We start from the raw sequence: 18,348 nt of genomic DNA, 5'->3' as shown, positions 1-18,348 counted from the left end.
CCTTCTCAGGGCCCCCGTGGAAGGAGAGGGAACTAACACAGATAGAGGCCCAGGAGGTCCCAGCACCGGACTGCTCCTGGATCATCCCAGCGCTCAACACAGCTCTGGGGCAGGTCACTGTCTTCCCAGGAGAGCACCGAGGCACAGGAACACCCAGGGACTCGCCTGAGGTGATGCCGATGGAGGGAGAGGCCCTGGAAGCTGTCTGATTTTGGAATTCAGCCCCTGCTCAGTCCTCCTTGGCAGCCAGGCTGTGGCTCAGCTCAGAGCAGTAAAGGAGGGTCCCACTCCACTCAGGCCTAGCCAGGTACCACCTACTTAGTCCTCAAGCGATCTCCAGCGGGTCACCCGTTGACTGAGCAGGACCCGCGGTGCACACAGACCTCAGGGACACGCCTCACACACGGCGGCCCCAGACTCTGAGACCAGGTCTGAACACACCTGGGCCGCAGCCCCTGGGGCAGACAAAGGGCAGAGGGGCTCTGGGAGATGCTCTGGACCTAAGGGCTCACTCCTGTCCTCTGTAAAACAGCCATCAAGACTGGATCCACAGCAGCCACACCCCGGGACAGTTCAGAGCATACCCAAGGGATGGTGTTCCACGGGTCCTGCCGGTAGGCCCTGCGCTGCATCTGGTAGCCATTGTTGTCAGAGTAGAGGACCCGCCCCGTGTTCAGGTCGGTGCTTGTCCTCAGGATGGCCTCACGGTCCAGCTCCAAGGGGCCCACCCGGTACTCCTGCTCTATGCGATGGCAGAGCAGCTCCCCGTCAGAGCTCTGGGGCCCGTGGGCCAGCCGGGAATAGATGGCGAATGTGGGCTCACTGTCGTTCACCTCCCTGGAGGAGAAGCAGGACAGATAGGTCAAGCCCAGGGAGGCTTCTGGATGCCCCGCCCTTCTCCTTTCTTCCTTTGTCTCCTTCCATCTCCCTCCCTCCATCCTTCCTGCAGCCAGGGGGACGGGGAGCCTGCTTGGAATAGAGAACAGGAGGGACCCTGTCCTCTGAAGACTCTGGGTACCCAGCCATGCTGGCGGCTCTGTCTGTCCTGCTGATGGAAACACAAGAACTGCTCTTGTGCTGGTCACTGTCACTGTGGGCTCCTGTCCCACCTCTGGACTCAGGTGCCCCCAGGGTGACACAGGGCAGGCCAGAGAGCAGGCCTGCAGAGACTGGAGCAGCTCATGACATGGGGCTTCCAGGGAGGAAGGACCGTGCGCCAAGCCCAGGTCCAGGAGCTGGGTGTCTGAAGCAAGGACGGGCCCCCATTGCCTCAGTCACCTGCCTGTGAGCACCTCCACATGCTGAGCACAGCCAGGGGGCCGCCCTCACCTGTAAAAGTCCTGCCGGATCTCAGTCACCAGCGGCCCTGCCACGATCTCCATCCTCACAGCCTCCCACGCGGGCTCTGCTCTACCGTCGGGTCTAAACACATAATTGTCTGCAAAGGGGCCTTTACTGAAATCAGTGATCGCATGATACTCCATGAACCTCTGTGTCACGTGTACCTTCTGGTTACTTTGCCTGCACAGAGAGGAAAGAGAAAACAGTGTCATCATGATGGACAACATGTCATCCTCATGCAGGAACCAGGCTCACAGAGCCTCTACGGAGATGCCAGGCTGGAACCAGGCATGAAAAGAGACAGCCTCTACAGAACTAAAGTGGTGTATCTGTACAGCGGAATATTATTGGGTCCTCAAGGGGAATGAGGGGTCTCATTCACGCTGCGATGAGGATGAGAGTTGGAAACATGATGAGAAGTGAAAGAAGGCAGCCTGCCAAGGACCCCATATGGTATAATCTCATTGCATGATACGTCCATGTAGGCCAATCCAGAGAGACAGCAAGGAGGTTCGAGTCACCAGGGCTTGATGGAGGTGAAAGATGCGTGGGGCCTGAGTGATGATGGAGCCTGAGTCCACAGTGCTCACTGCACCAGCCTGACCAGGGAGACTCAGAACGTTCTGGGGCTGCACCCCATTTCTGCTGCTCCCCACACTCTCCCCCTGATCACCTCTGCTGGATCCTGTAGGTCCTGGCTGCTTCTGAGACTAGGTCTAGACTCACACACCTAGGAATAGAGCTCGATGCACTGCAGGGAGCTTAACCACCATCACACCCTCACCCTTCAGCTGAGGAAATGGAGATCCAGGTAGGACATTGCCTGCCCAGGCCCCACGGTCCTCCTGTTCTGAGAGGCAGAAACGACTGCACCTCACCTCTCCCAGACGCTGTGCATCAGGTTGGTGTCCAGGTCCAGGAAGATGATGTAGCAGTCGTTCACCACAGGCACCAGGTTCCGGCCCACTCGCCCACCACGTCTCCTGAGTCTTCGTCCAAACTGCTGGGTGCTGGCCACAGAGGGCTTAGGCTCCCCAGTGCCTTCCTGGGAACTTCTTCTGGGCTGGATGCTGTAGTGCCGGTAACTGAGTCCTGGGATCGTGGTCAGCACGTGCAGGTCATAGGCAGAGGGCGTCTCCTTCGAGCGCTGGACCTGCAAGACCCGAAGAATAGGATGAATTTTGGATGTCAGAGATGGAAGATGCCTCAGTCTCCTTGGAAACCCTGGGCTTACACACCTGGTGGATGGAGTGCTTGCTCTCCATGGAGACAATTGGGTCATCCAACACTGGGCTGAGCTGGGTTCCCCTCCTGCATCTTCCCTGCTCAACTGGGTCCAGCCTCTTCTCCCTCCTTCCTCCTTCTCCACCAGGGCTGTAAACAACCTGCCCTCCTCCCAAACTCCCTCCTGTTCCTGCCTCTGAGCCTTTGCTCATGTTGTCCCCTCAACCACTTTGGAGGGGCCTCCCTTTCTCTTAATCCTCTGATTTCCCCGAGGAGGGAGGTTTCCAGGTCACCCTGAGCCCTTTCTCCATCTGCAAGTCATTGATTCAGGGAAGGGAGTTGGCTGAGGACAGTGGATCCATGCAGGGTGTCCTTTACGCTCTAGGGAACAAGTGTCATTTCTGGGTCTTGTGGGAGGGTTTGGGGGGCAGTAAGCAAACCCATGTTGCTCCTCACAGCCTCCAGCCCAGCCTTTCTCTGAACTAAAGCAGACACCTGTACCCACCCCACACTCCCAACTTGTCCTAAAGGATTTCCTCCACCACAATTGTCATCGGTCACTCCTATACTCTCTTATTTTCTTCCTGCCTGGGTCCCCCCACCGGAATAGGAGCCCCCTGAGTGCAGGGGCTTTTGTCTGCTTGTTTGTTAAAGTTTCTCCAGCGCCTAGAGTAATGCCTGACACATACTAGGTGTTCAGTAGTATTTAAGAGCATATCTGCTTGGTGGGTGGAACCTTTGGGTGGGGAAGGGGGATGTTATGTCTTAGGTCTACTCAACCGAGCACCTGCCCTCCCCCGACCATGATATAGAGGTATCTTCATCCTGTGTCTTAGCTAAGGGCCACTGCCCTGGCTGCCAGTTCACCACCCCACACCTTAACTGTCCATGTCTGTATCTGTTCTTTGAATCCACTATGGCTCCCGAGTCCAGGGATGAACACTCATCTGGGGCCAGGGCCGGAACAGACATTCAGAAGTGTTTGCTGAATGGCTGACTGATGGCATCACCTCCCCCACTGCTCCAAGGAAGGGCTGGCTTGGTGACAGTAGGGTCACCTCTAGAGCCAAGTCAAGTTCCAGATCTGGGAAGGAGATGAGGAGGGACCACACAGGATGTGGGTGTCCCAGCTTGGTGCCTGTCGTTAACACAGCACCTCCATCGGTTCAGTTCATTCTCTCAGTGGTGTCCAACTCTTTGTGACCCCAAGGACTGCAGCACACCAGACCTCCCTGTCCATCACCAACTCCTGGAGTTTACTGAAACTCATGTCCATTGAGTCGGTGATGCATTCCAACCATCTCATCCTCTGTCATCCCCTTCTCCTCCTGCCTTCAATCTTTCCCAGCATCAGGGTCTTTTCAGATGAGTCAGTTCTTTGCATCAGGTGGCCAATGTATTGGAGTTTCAGCTTCAGCATCAGTCCTTCAAATGAATATTCACAACTGATTTCCTTTAGGATGGACTGGTTGGATCTGCTTGCAGTCTAACGAACTCTCAAGAGTTGTTTCCAACACCATAGTTCAAAAGCATCAATTCTTCAGTGCTCATCTTTCTTTGTGGTCCAACTCTCACATCCATACATGACTAATGGAAAAACTATAGCCTTGACTCTACAAACCTAGTTCACAAAGTAATGTCTCTGCTTTTTTTTTTATTATTATTAGTTGGAGGCTAATTACTTTACAGTATTGTAGTGGGTTTTGTCATACATTGACATGAATCAGCCATGGAGTTACATGTATTCCCCATCCCGATCCCCCCTCCCACCTCCCTCTCCACCCAATTCCTCTGGGTCTTCCCAGTGCACCAGGCCCGAGCACTTGTCTCATGCATCCAACCTGGGCTGGTGATCTGTTTCACTATAGATAATATACATGTTTCGATGCTGTTCTCTTGAAACATCCCACCCTTTCCTTCTCCCACAGAGTCCAAAAGTCTGTTCTGTACATCTGTGTCTCTTTTTCTGTTTTGCATATAGGGTTATTGTTACCATCTTTCTAAATTCCATATATATGTGTTAGTATGCTGTATTGGTCTTTATCTTTCTGGCTTACTTCACTCTGTATAATGGGCTCCAGTTTCATCCATCTCATTAGAACTGATTCAAATGAATTCTTTTTAATGGCTGAGTAATATTCCATGGTGTATATGTGCCACAGTTTCCTTATGCATTCGTCTGCTGATGGGCATCTAGGTTGCTTCCATGTTCTGGCTATGATAAACAGTGCTGCAATGAACGTTGGGGTGCACGTGTCTCTTTCAGATCTGGTTTCCTCGGTGTGTATGCCCAGAAGTGGTATGCTGGGTCATATGGCAGTTCTATTTCCAGTTTTTTAAGAAATCTCCACACTGTTCTCCATAGTGGCTGTACTACTTTGCATTCCCACCAACAGTGTAAGAGGGTTCCCTTTTCTCCACATCCTCTCCAGCATTTATTGCTTATAGACTTTTGGATAGCAGCCATCCTGACTGGCGTGTAATGGTACCTCATTGTGGTTTTGATTTGCATTTCTCTGATAATGAGTGATATTGAGCATCTTTTCATGTGTTTGTCAGCCATTTGTCTGTCTTCTGTGGAGAAATGTCTGTTTAGTTCTTTGGCCCATTTTTTGATTGGGTCATTTATTTTTCTGGAATTGAGCTGCAGGAGTTGCTTGTATATTTTTGAGATTAATCCTTTGTCTGTTGCTTCATTTGCTATTATTTTCTCCCAATCTGAGGGCTGTCTTTTCACTTTGCTTATAGTTTCCTTTGTTGTGCAGAAGCTTTTAATTTTAATTAGGTCCCATTTGTTTATTTTTGCTTTTATTTCCAATATTCTGGGAGGTGGGTCATAGAGGATCCTGCTGTGATTCATGTTGGAGAGTGTTTTGCCTATGTTCTCCTCTAGGAGTTTTATAGTTTCTGGTCTTACATTTAGATCTTTAATCCATTTTGAGTTTATTTTTGTGTATGGTGTTAGAAAGTGTTCTAGTTTCATTCTTTTACAAGTGATTGACCACTTTTCCCAGCACCACTTGTTAAAGAGGTTGTCTTTTTTCCATTGTATATCCTTGCCTCCTTTGTCGAAGATAAGGTGTCCATAAGTTCATGGATTTATCTCTGGCGTTTCTATTTTGTTCCACTGATCTATATTTCTGTCTTTGTGCCACTACCATACTCTCTTGATGACTGTGGCTTTGTAGTAAAGTCTGAAGTCAGGCAGGTTGATTCAGGAGTATATCTACATAAAGAAACAAAAGACCTATACATAGAAAACTATAAAATACTGATGAAAGAAATCAAAGATGTGACCAGTCACAAACAGATGGAGAAACATACCATATTCATGGATTGGAAGAATCAATATTGTCAAAATGGCTATACTACCCAAAGCAGTCTATAGATTCAATGCAATCCCTATCAAACTACCAACGGTATTTTTCACAGAACTAAAACAAATAATTTCACAATTTGTATGGAAATACAAAAAACCTCGAATAGCCAAAGTAATCTTGAGAAAGAAGAATGGAACTGGAGGAATCAGCATGTCTCTGCTTTTTAATATGATGTCTAGGTTGGTCATAACTTTTCTTCCAAGGAGAGAGTGTTTTTCAATTTCATGGCTGCAGTCACCATCTGCAGTGATTTTGGAGCCCCAAAAAATAAAGTCTGCCACTGTTTCCCCTGTTTCCCCATCTATTTGCCTTGAAGTTATGGGACCAGATGCCATGATCTTAGTTTTCTGAATGTTGAGCTTTAAGCCAACTCTTTCACTCTCCTCTTTCACTTTCATCAAGAGGATCTTTTGCTCTTCTTTCATTTCTGTCATAAGGGTGGTATCATCCTCATATCTAGGTTATTGATATTTCTCTCAGTAATTTTGATTCCAGCTTGTTTTTCACCCAGTCCAGCATTTCTCGTGATGTACTCTGCATATAAGTTAAATAAACAGGGTGATAGTATACAGCCTTGGCATACTCCGTTTCCTATTTGGAACCAATGTGTTCTTCCATGTCCAGTTATAACTGCTGCTTCCTGACCTGCACACAGATTTCTCAAGAGGCAGATCAGGTGGTCTGGTATTCCCAGCTCTTTAAGATTTTTCACAGTTTGACGTGACATAAATTTGCACAGTGAAGACTATTGCTAGCTTCCCCATGAGAAGTACAAATTTACATAGTGTTATATATACATATACAGAAGGTTGCCTCAGTGTTGTCTGACTCTTTGCAACCCCATTGACTGTAGCCCACTAGGCTCTCGGCCCATGGGATTCTCCAGTCAAGAATACTGGAGTGGGTTACAATGCCCTCCTGTAGGGGATATTCCTGACCCTGTATTGAAACCATGTGTCTTGTGGCTCTGAACTACAGGCGGATTCTGGTCAACTCAGATGCCCAAAGCCCAGGGTCAGGCCCCCGGGTGGATCCACTGATCCTGATGGTGACTCACCCCTATGACACTGTCCTCACAGTGAGGGCAGCCTGTCACATGTTCCCTTTAGATGCCCACTTCTGGGTGCTCAGCCCAGAGCAGGAGCAGCAACAGGGCATGCACCTTAGATGGGATGTCCCCCTTACCTGTGCAGGCACGGGGCGGCCTGACTCATCTGTGATGCTAACACTGGGGAAGTCCACAGTCATGGTGATGATGGTGGTGATTGTCCAGGCCAGCGGGTTGTAGACCACCGCAAGGCGTCCCGCAGACTCTGGGCCTGCAGACAGAGAACAGGCTCTACTGCTGGACCTTACCCACCCCTTACCCCTGGTGCCCCTCGGAACAAGGGAAACTGAGGCAGGTGAGACCAGCCCTGAGAGCCCAGGGGGAAGGACAGACAGACACATGTTCTCTGACATTCAACCCCCTCCTCATCTGTTCAAGCTGCGTCCTGGTTCCCAGGAAGGATGGGGGGCATACCCCCAGAGAGGAGGGTCCATGAGCTTCTCACTCATCTCTCCTTGTTAGCCCACTTTACTGGTGTGGACACTTAAGTCCAGAGAGAAGGGTCAGCTGTCCAAGGTGACCCATGTCCTAAGGCCTGACTCCAAAGCTTGAGCGCTTGCAATGTACAGACAGAATTCTCTGGAGCTTGAAGCGTCAAGATCAATCACCAATGTTAGCCCTGGAGGCCTCTTTCATATGAACCTGGATTCTCTTTCCTCTCCTTCCCCACCCCACGTGCCCCAGGCTATGACCACGTCCGATGACTCCCAGATCCCTGGACACGGCACACACTGTCCAGTCTCTGGCTTCTGCCCAGGCAGTTCCCATGGCTGGATGCCTTCCTGGGCTCTCCACCTGCCCCTTGCTTGGGGAGCTGGCCCCGTGAGCTCATGGAAATGGCTGGCCTCACCAGATACTGGAAGGACCCAGTTCTACCTCCCTTTCTATGACCGTCATCCCCTGGTGACTGCAGTCCCCATGGACAGGATTCCAGTCTGCTGCACCCTTGACCCCAGGGCCCTTCCAGAGTCTGAAGGTAAGATGGGACTGTACACAGACACAGATGGGAGGTCAGAGCTGGGGAGAGGAGGGGAGGGTAGAGTGAGGAGGAGAAGGGCGGGGCGGGGCGGGGAGGGGAGGGGAAGGTGGAGCGGGGAGGGGAGGGGAAAGAAGGGGTGGGGAGGGAAGGGGAGGGCGGAGTGGGGAGGGCACAGTGCCAGAGGGTGAGCATGGACCCTGGGAAGGTGGGGGGGTCACATGCTCCTGCAGGGAGAACAGTTGTCTGTTTGCCCAGGACTTTCAAGGATGAAGCCTGTCAGCTCCAGGCAACTGGGGTGACCAGTCATTCTCCAACTGGGACATCCGCCAAGTCAAAAGAACATGTGCACCTGTCTACACAGCTGGGCAGCACAGGACTCCTGGTCCTAATCCTTCCTGTGTGGCCCTGCTGAGGTCCATGACCTCTGCCTTTTGTGTGTGTCCTCAGCAATGAAGTGAGGACAGTGACACTTCCAGCTTTTCAGAGATGTGAGGTGCTACACTAAATTGTGCGAGCAGTGTGCTTGGCAACATCCAGACTGCGTTAGCATTTATTCCTGCCTCTAGTTGGCATGTCAGCCTTTGCTGAATCACAGAGTGGAAACGGCTCAGTGAAGTGAAGACACCTGCCCAGTTCACACTGAAATGAGAGCCTCCCCTGGACGGGACTCAAGTCTGACGTTCAGGTGTCCCAGTCCATCCCCTGACCCTCGGGCTCTCTTCTCAGACTGGGGTGGACACCTGCCATAGCCCACTGTGCCGCCGGGGGTCTCGCTTACCTGAGTGGGCTGGAGACCTGTCCTGGATGATGGAGGCCATCAGCGTGTGCACCCCTTGCATCCCGCTGCTCAGGTGCTCCACAAACATGTCATCAACCTTGAGGGCGTGGGTCCCGGTGATGGCATCGTGGTGCTGGACCTGGGCCCCCACAGGAACAGGACAAGAGTGGGGTCAGGCTGGCCTCTGCTCAGCACCTGCTGTCCTCACACCCACTGGGCCCTGACTCCCCTGCCCTCTCAGCAGGTGCGGTTGGAGAATTGGGGGTTCCTCCCATTTTACAGAAGAGAAAACCGAGGTCAGAGAGGCTGATGATCTTGTCCAACTGTTGTTGACCTTGGGAAAACACATAACCTGTGTCCCTGACCCTAGACAGAAAACAGACTTCTGGAAAGGACCCTGCCCAGCTTCCCTCTGTGACCCAGTCATCCCAGAAGTGCTGATAACCTGCTCCAGACAAGCCCCACACATGGCCTGGTACTTGACTGCATCATGTATGGTGTATGACTTCCTCTTCCCAGAAGGGAAACTTGAGTCCCCATGAGGTGAAGCCACGTGCCCACCCACCCTGATGGATGCTAAAGTCAATCCCATCTCACACTGCACAATGAGTGGTCCTGCCAGCAATTCCCTTTAGTGACTAAGAATGTCATGGCCCGTGTGGCCCATTTCTGAGTGGAGAGGAGAAAAGCTACAGGAGATCTTGGGTCTCAGTTTCCCATCTGTATAGTGCAGGAACAAGTAAGATACAGATTCATGAACAACTTCCTTTGTGTCAGCCACAGAGCCCACCACCTTATGAGTATGAAAACATTCAACTGTCCCATCAATGTGCTGAGTCAGCAGATGGATCTCACTTTCCAAGGAGGAAATGAGAGCTCAGAGAGGGAGAGTCAGTAGCCTCAGGTCACTGAGCTGAGCTGGGATCTGAACCAGCCAGGAGAGCTGGACACCAATGCTGCTCCACATTGCCCTTTCCACTCTGGGGCCGTCTGTCTCTAAATCTTGGCAGGCCATGGTCCTAGCCTTGGGGCAGCTTCATCATGCATGGTCTTGTGACCCAGGTGACCTCAGTGTTCTCATCTGTAAAAGGGACCTGTAGTGACCGGGGACTGGGAGGTGTGCTGGCCTGGAGGGGTGGGGGTGGGGAAGCACACAGCCCAGGAGGGTCCATGCCTGTCCTGTCTCTGGGAGGCCTTGCATTACTTCGGAGACCGCCCAGCGGAGCTGCTGGAGCTGCTGCAGGCCCCAGGCCGGGTCCAGGTGTGGGTGCGGAGCCAACAGCAAGTGGCGTGTGAACATGGACTCCCCGGCATACAGCAGAGCGCTGGCTCGCCTCGCCAGCGCCTTGAGCCCGCTTCGGGAGGCGTAGAATCCAGTCCAGGCATGATGCATGTCTAGGAGCAAAAGGCCAGGAGTTGGTGGGAGGGCATGCCCACGGAGGCCCCTGATCCCCACCTGGGAAATGCTGAGGAAGATGAGGTCAGAGATGGATCTGCCTGGGTCCCCAGGGACACAGCCTACGCCAGGGGTGATCTCAGGGTTTCTGGTCCAGCCAGGTCAGCAGTGGTATGTGATCCCTGGAAGGCCTGGGCAGCTGGCAGGGTCAGGCTGGGCTGGGGCAGGCCTGGAGAGCCTGAGTGCTGAAGGACTGTGACGAGGACAAGAATCCCAGTGTGCACCTGGGTCCCTGGGATGCCCTGTGGGGAAGGGCCCTGGAGGACTTCAGAGGAAGAGGTAGAGGGATGAGGCCAGGAGGTCAGGACACAGAATGGAAGGGCTGGAGTGCTGGCCGCCCCTCTGTGCCTCTGAGGAAAATCAGGGTCTGGAGAGGCATGCCTTTGAGTGGGTCCCCCTGGTTGTCCATGGGGGTGGGCTGGCATGGCCAATGGGAGCTGAGATCCCTGAAACCACTCTCCTCACTCTGGACACAAAGGTCACGGCATGATGACGTTCCCAAGAGGCATCACCTACCCCCACCAGTGCCCCACCGGAAACCAAGGCTGCCTCTGGACATCACTCAAGCCTCTCTTGTGAAAGGAGGGAACCAGGGAAGGAACAGTGGACAGCACTGAGCCCGCCTATCCTCTGTCCCCACCCCAGGCGATCCACGTGGGGCAGACGGGTGAGGTTGGGCTGCCTGAGACCCAGCGGCCCTGTGGGCTCACCCTGTGAGCAGCCTGGGAAACCGCCTGTCACTGCTTTGGTGGCCTCTCTCTGGCACCGAATCCCCACTCAACTCCAGAGGCTCCTACCTGAGGAATAGGGCAGGAAGTCGTGGTGGTCTCGGACCTGCCAGGCGACTTGGTCAGAGTGCACAGCCCGGAAGTAGTCGCCTAGCGTGGCGTACTCCATGGAGACATTGAACTCCGACGCGTGACTGTTGATGTATTCCATTATAATGTCCATGTTGGCGAATTGCAGCGAGGCATTGAGGAACTCCCTGTCACATCCCTGCAGCCGGGGGACAGAAGCAATGCCCAGCCCTTCTGGGTGCAGAGCCCAGCCTGCCCAGGGAGTGCTCCTCCTATCTCCACGGCCACGCCCCTCCCCCCTGGCGGGCCCTGAAGCCCCCCACGTAGCTCACTAGCTCTCTCCTCTGGGAGCACAGCAGGCGCTCCATCCAGTTTGGCTGTGACCACAATGGTGACTGGGTGTCAGGCACTGTCCCCTGGGTGTGTCTTTCATTATAAGACAAATCCAGCCAATGGAGCAGGTCCTGTCATCCCCATTTCACAGATGAGGAAAGTGAGGCTCAGAGGGGCCAAGTCTCACAGACCGTGAGAAAGGAGCCAGGATTCAGGCCGAGACCTCTGCTTCCAGCACTGAGAAGGGGAAGGGAGGGGAGAGCTGGGGAGGAGCGGGAACCTGCGTGGGGGAGGGGATGCATCCAAGGCGGAGAGTTTGGGGGTGATCCAGGGTGGGGGAGGAGCTGGTAGACTGGGTGAGGACTCAGGGTGCGGGGAAGGAGGACTGAGCCGGGGCTGGGAAGTCCCACTGCCTGGATGGACACTGGAATAGTTAGAGCTGGACACACAATCCTGGGTGGACCCAAGTGCTGGGGTCAGACCGAAGAGAGCAGTCCCTGCGCAGAGCTGAGGAACCAGGGCCTGGGACCCCAACTCACCCAGGGCCAGAGGACGTGCGGTGTCCGGAACCAGGAGGCTCGAGTCAACACATTGTTCAACAGGAGACTGGTGAAGTTTGGGATGCTGTCCTCAGTGACAGGGATTTGCATTTGGAGGTACATGCCATTCAGGGGTGTACCTGGGAAGATGGCTTCGCCATCCCAGTTAAATCCCTCTCTGAGAGAGAGAGAGGAGCGTCAGGGGGCCCAGCCCTGCAAAGGGCAGCAGCACAATGTCTGGGAGGCAGGCAGGCTCAGGGAGGCCAGAGCATCGGGGCCTCTGTCTCCATCAGGGGGTGGGCAGGGCAGTGGAGCATCGGGGCCTCTGTCTCCATCAGGGGCTGGGCAGGGCAGTGGAGCATCGGGGCCTCTGTCTCCATCAGGGGGTGGACAGGGCAGTGGTGGGCAGCAGAGAGCGGCGTGGACAGAAGACGCCCCCGCTTGAGCTCTGAGGCCACTGGGGCACCTCACTCTGATCCTACAGGGCACCCAGAATCTGCTAGTGAGTCCCCCTTGCCTCTTCTCTCAGTTGCCGCTTCATCCCACCTCCCCTGTTCACGAGGGCTCAGCCCCCACCCACGGCCTCGAGGAACAGAGGGCAGAGGGGACTGGATGCAGGGCCCCCCACCAGACAGCCCACAGGAGGGCTGATGCCAGAACTCGGAAGCCTCGACTCAATTGCCTGAGCTGCTCCAGCTGCCCCAATGGCTGCTGCTGTGGGACCTTGGCTGGGTGTCCAGGCCTCAGCTGTTCTTTCTGTAAGATGGGTGCTCAGTGCGTGCCCTCAGGGCTGGCCGTGAGGGGCGTGGCTGAGCCGGTCGAGGTAGGGTGCTGGGACAGGGACTGGCCCGAGGCAGGTGCTCACGAGCAGTAGCCAAACTGGTCCAGGACGTGTGTGAAGATTTCCTGCTGCGCCGACAGGGATCTGGACCCTCGCCACACGAACTGCAGCTGCTGCAGACCCGGAGGGAACAGAGTGAGGCCCAGGGGTGACGTGGCTGCCGGCTCCCCTCTCCAGACCCCATCCGAGTCTCCTAGCCACCCGCACCCGCTCCTCTCAGTGGTTCATGGTCAAGATCTCCCTCTGATGTCCCCTCCTCTAGATTCCCACTGACCTCGCAAAGCCATATTGGTGGAGGAATTGGCCCCTGCACTTTCAACTGACCCTCCTCAGGGCAGGACTCTCTGCCAGGGTCTGCCAGCCGGGCTGTCTCTAACTTGCCTTGAATGCCCCCAGACACAGGGAGCTCATCACCATAACTTTTTCAGTTTTTCAGTTTTTTTCAGTTCTGATGGTGAGAAAGTGGATGACTAGATGCGGCTCACCACTCACCTGGTTTTTCTGCATGGCCTCCTTCAGGTTGTAGTCGATCCTGGAGATGACGTGGGCATTGAAGCCCGCCAGGGCAAAGAGGGTGGGGGTCGTGGCAGATGCACCAAATGAGTCCACTTGCCAGGAGAACTGTGGCCGGGCCCCAAATGTGTCATAGAGAAACCCGTGTCCTTCTGCAAAGAGATAAGTTTCCTCACTTCCTCAGCACCCTGTGCCTTTTCCAGGGCTGGGATGCCACCTAATAGGCAAGGAGGGTCTTGTGAAATAGATGCTAATATTAGGACTTGTTCCCAGAATCATTGGTCTATTCACATCTTTATCCATAGAAGCAGGAATCAGGGTGACTGCAGAAAGTCCCATATTTGAGATGCCATTGATTCCAATTCCCCCAGGGCTTTCCCCCAATATAATCTTATCTCTGGCCAACCCACTACCACCTCTTTGGCTATACATATACTGGCCTGGCTACTCTCAGATGGGATATCTTGGCTGTTGTGTGTCCCTTTATGACTCACTGCTTCTACTGCGATCAGGACTGTACTCAGGCACATGAAAGATGGATGCCTTCCCTAGGAGCCCAAGCTTGGGGAACATTCTGGGAAAAGTACTCTGCTCCAACCCAGGTGGCTTCAGAGAAGAGGGCCAATCTAACAAGGTTTTGGTGGTATGCCACTACATCAGTCTGAGATGCTCTCAGGTCTTCCCCTTGTGCTCTCCTCCCTGCCTCGGTGGTAGAACTGACAGGGATGAGTAAGATGCCTGCATCGGGAAGGGACTGACAGAGGCCGACCAGAGACAGAAAGGTTTGGTGGAGAGTCTGTGTACACCCCCATCTAGAGCAGGGAAGGACGCCTCTGGTGGAAAAAACCGTGGCTGCGGGTGCCGCTGTTTTCTCTCTTACACATGGGAGCTAGCAGTTCCAGAACCACTCCTTTAAAATGTTTTTCTTTTTTTTGTTGTTGTTGTTGTTTTTTAATGCTGGGAGAAGTTTGATCCCCAGGGGTTAAAAAGACATGCCTGATCTTCTTCTGTGATATGGAATGGTCATGGTATCCTTTGAAAAATGGGGACTCCTGGCCGAAGTGTTTCTTCACTAAAATACTGTTTCACAACTAGATCGATTCTGAAGAAAACAAGAGAAATGGGTGGAAGTGCCATCTGTGTTGCTCCTTATCTCTCCGTGAGACTTTCCAGACTTGTGTCCTAAGGGTACAGATTTGGGTTTGAAACCTACAGCTCCTTCCTCTTCCCCTACTTTGCCCCTGTATTTGGAGCTCCCAAATTAACAGGCTGAGAGCCAGGGCTCCCTTCTAGGAGGGGTTGCCTCAGTCTCAGCAGAATATTTAGAGGATCCAAAAGGTACATGGAAGGCTTTATGGGACTAATTTTACCTTATGACCTTACTTGGCGAGATGTAATACATGTCTTGGGAGAGACGCTGACTTCTGTCCCAAGAGCTTGACTTTTGGGGGAAGTTGTTACTTTTGGAGATCAATGGCTTAAGATAAGGTGAAAGTGGGAACACAAAATAGCCCTCCTCCCTGTCACTCTTTTCCATTGTTTCCCCATCTATTTGTCATGAAGTGTTGGCACTAAATGCCATGATCTTAATTCTTGGAATGTTGAGTTTTAGGCCAGCTTTTTCACTCTCCTCTTTCATGTTCATCAAGAGGCTCTTTAGTTCCTCTTCACTTTCTGCCATAAAGGTGGTGTCATCTGTGTATCAAGGTTACTGATATTTGTCCCTGCAATCTTGATTCCAGCTTGTGCTTCATCCAGCCTGGTATTTTGCATGATGCTTTCTACATATGAATTCAATAAGCAGGGTGTCAATATATAGCCTTGGTGTACTCCTTTCTCAATTTGAAACCAGTTTGTTGTTCCATGTCTGGTTCTAACGATTGCTTCTTGACCTACATACAGGTTTCACAGGAGGCAGGTAAGGTGGTCTGGTATTCCCATCTCTTGAAGAGTTTTCTGTTTCCTATGATCCACACAGTCAAAAGATATAGCGTAATCCACAAGGCAGGTACAGATGTTCTTCTGGAATTCTCTTCCTGTTTCTATGATCCAATGGATGTTGGCAATTTGATCTCCGATTCCTCTGCCTTTTCTAAATCCAGGTTGAATATCGGGAAGTTCTCGGTTCATGTACTATTGAAGTGTAGCTTGAAGGATTCTGAGCGTTACCTTGCTAGTATGTGAAATTAGAGCAACTCTATGGTAGTTTCAACTTTCCTTGGCGCTACCCTTCTTTGGGACTGGAATGAAAGCTGACCCTTTCCCGTCTTGTGGCCATTGCTGAGTTTTCCAAATGTGCTGGTCTATTGAGTCAGCACTTTCACAGCATCATCTTCTAGGATTTTAAATGGATCAGCCGGAATTCCATCACCTCTACTAGCTTTGTTTATACTATGCCTCCTAAGGCCCATTTGACTTCACAGCCCAGGATGTCTGGCTCTAGGTGAGTGACCACACCATCATGGTTATCCAGGTCATCAAGGCTTTTTTCTCCAGTTCTTCTGTGCACTCTTGCCACATCTTCTTAATCTCCTCTACTTCTGTTCATTCCTTACCATTTCTTCCCTTTATTGTGCCCGTCTTTTTGCATGAAATGCTCCCTTGGTATCTCCAATTTTCTTGAAGAGAACTCTAGTCTTTCCGATTCTGTTGCTTTCCTCTATTTCTTTGCTTAAGAAACCTTTGTTATAGCTATCGTTGTTATACTTTGGAACTCTGCATTCAGAAGAATGTATCTTTCCATGAACTCTGCATTCAGATGGGCATATCTTTCCATCTCTCCTTTGCCTTTCACTTTTCTTCTTTCCAAATCTATTGTAAGACCTCCTCAGGCAACCATTTTCTGTGTTGCATCTCTTTTCTTTGAGGATGGTTTTGTAGCTATCACCTGTCCAATGCTGTATACTGAGTGTGTAGGATGGGCACAATCACAATAAAATGAAATGCCATCGCCATGGGGTATGTTCTCCACAAACTGGGGAACAGTAATACCAAAGAAGCCCTCCCACTTCTGTGAAGGTTCTCAACCACATGTCATGCTTCTCAGCCTGGGGAACCAACAAACGGCCTGGGAATCCCCAGGAAATCTGACCTTGAAAGCCAGCGACACTTGCTTATAAGACTTGCACAGAAATGGGGGGAACAGAGACTCCAGTGTTGGAGGACGCAAACAAAATCTTGCACACACCAAGACCTCCAGGAAAGGAGCAGTGACCCCACAGGACGCTGAACCAAAACTACCTTTTAATGTTGGAGGGTCTCTTGAGGAGGCCTGGGTCAGCCGGGGCTCACCTCAGAGACAGAGGCACTGACAGCCGCAGTCCTGGAAGATGCCCCTTGCTGTAAGTCCTCTTGGAGGTCGCCATTAACCCTACCATAGACCCTGTAGACCCCAGTGCTTGGTCACCTCAGGCCAAACAACTACCAGGAAGGGAGTGGAACCCCACTCGTCAGCAAATAATTGGATTAAAGCAGAGCAAGGATCTGCCCCCTGGAGCAAGACCCAGATTTTCCCACTGTCAGTCCCTCCCATCAGGCACCTTACCCAAGCCTCTTGGACCCTTCCATCAGAGGACAGACAGAAAAAGCAAGAAGAACCACAGTTCCACAGTGGCTAGAACAAAAACCACATTACAGAAAGTTAATCAGGATGAAAAGGCAGAAAGTTATGTCCCAGAATAAGGGACAAGATAAAACCCCAGAAAGACAACTAAATGAAGTGGAGATAGTCATCCTTCCAGAAAAAGAATTCAGAATAATGATAGTGAAGATGATGCAGTATCTTGGGAAAACAAAGGAAAAGAGCAAGAAATGTTTTCCAAAGCCCTGGAAGAGCTAAAGAACAAACAGCAATGAATAATACACTAGAAGGAATTAATCGCAGAATAACAGAGGCAGAAGAATGGACAAATGACCTGGATGGCAGGATGGTAGAAATCACTGCCGTAAAACAGAATATAGAAAAATGAATGAAAAGAAATGAGGGCAGCCTAAGACACCTCTGAGACATCATTAAATGCACCAAAATTCACAGTATAGGGGCCCCATAAGAAGAGAAGAGAGAGTTCCAGGTAGGATAAACCCGAAGAGGAGCACACCAAGATACACAGAAATCAAACTGACAATGATTAAAGACAATGATAAAATATTAAAAACAACAAGGGAAAAATGACAAATAGCATACCAGGGAACACCCATCAGGCTATCAGGTAATTTTTTAACAGAAACTCTGCAAACCAGAGGGAATGGCATGATACATTTAAAGTGATGAACGGGAAGAGACTGCAACCAAAAATGCTCTACCATCAAAGGTCTCCTTCAGATTTGATGGAGAAATCAAAAGCTTTCCAGACAAGCAACAGTGAAGAGAATTCACCACCACCAAATCAGCTTTTTTTTTAATTGGAGGCTAATTACTTTACAATATTGTAGTGGCTTTGCCATACATTCACATGAATCAACCATGGGTGTACACGTGTTCCCCATCCTGAGCTTCCCTTCCACCGCTCCCCACCCCGACCCCTGAATCCCATCCCCCTGGGTCATCCCAGTGCACCAGCCCTGGGCACCCTGTCTCATGCATCAAACCTGGACTGGCGATCTGTTTCACATATGATAACATACACGTTTCAATGCCAATGCCATTCTCTCAAATCATCCCACCCTCGCCTTCTCCCACAGAGTCCAAAAGACTGCTCTATACATCTGAGTCTCTTTTGCTGTCTTGCATATAGGGTTGTCATTATCATCTTTCTCAATTCCATATATATGCGTTAGTATACTGTGTTGGTGTTTTTCTTTCTGGCTTACTTCACTCTGTATAATGGGCTCCAGTTTCATCCATCTCATTAGAACTGATTCAAATGTATTCTTTTTAACGGCTGAGTAATATTCCATGGTGTATATGTACCACAGCTTCCTTATCCATTCATCTGCTGATGGGCATCTAGGTTGCTTCCTTGTCCTGGCTATTATAAACAGTGCTGCGATGAACATTGGGGTACACGTGTCTCTTTCAATTCTGGCTTCCTCAGTGTGTACACCCAGCAGTGGGATTGCT

At 51.5% G+C, this 18,348-nt stretch overlaps 1 protein-coding gene across 1 annotated transcript in view; it reads right to left on the bottom strand.

Moving 5' to 3' along the window:
* Nucleotides 1–18,348, bottom strand: part of LOC136152717 (epididymis-specific alpha-mannosidase-like) — a 38,068-nt gene that overhangs the window by 8,982 nt on the left and 10,738 nt on the right. The window contains exons 4-13 of the mRNA XM_065914111.1: nucleotides 13,269–13,441; nucleotides 12,801–12,889; nucleotides 11,936–12,113; nucleotides 11,064–11,262; nucleotides 10,015–10,205; nucleotides 8,811–8,949; nucleotides 7,131–7,264; nucleotides 2,220–2,494; nucleotides 1,330–1,521; nucleotides 585–837 (exon numbers count right to left, since the gene is read on the bottom strand). Of these exons, the coding sequence (XP_065770183.1) occupies nucleotides 585–837; nucleotides 1,330–1,521; nucleotides 2,220–2,494; nucleotides 7,131–7,264; nucleotides 8,811–8,949; nucleotides 10,015–10,205; nucleotides 11,064–11,262; nucleotides 11,936–12,113; nucleotides 12,801–12,889; nucleotides 13,269–13,441 (1,823 nt within the window). The remainder of the gene's footprint in view (nucleotides 1–584; nucleotides 838–1,329; nucleotides 1,522–2,219; nucleotides 2,495–7,130; nucleotides 7,265–8,810; nucleotides 8,950–10,014; nucleotides 10,206–11,063; nucleotides 11,263–11,935; nucleotides 12,114–12,800; nucleotides 12,890–13,268; nucleotides 13,442–18,348) is intronic.

Source organism: Muntiacus reevesi, chromosome 22, assembly GCF_963930625.1.
Source record: "Muntiacus reevesi chromosome 22, mMunRee1.1, whole genome shotgun sequence".
NCBI classification, from domain to species: Eukaryota; Metazoa; Chordata; class Mammalia; order Artiodactyla; family Cervidae; genus Muntiacus; species Muntiacus reevesi.
Note: the sequence above shows the minus strand (reverse complement) of the source record. Positions and strands in the feature narration are given on the sequence as shown.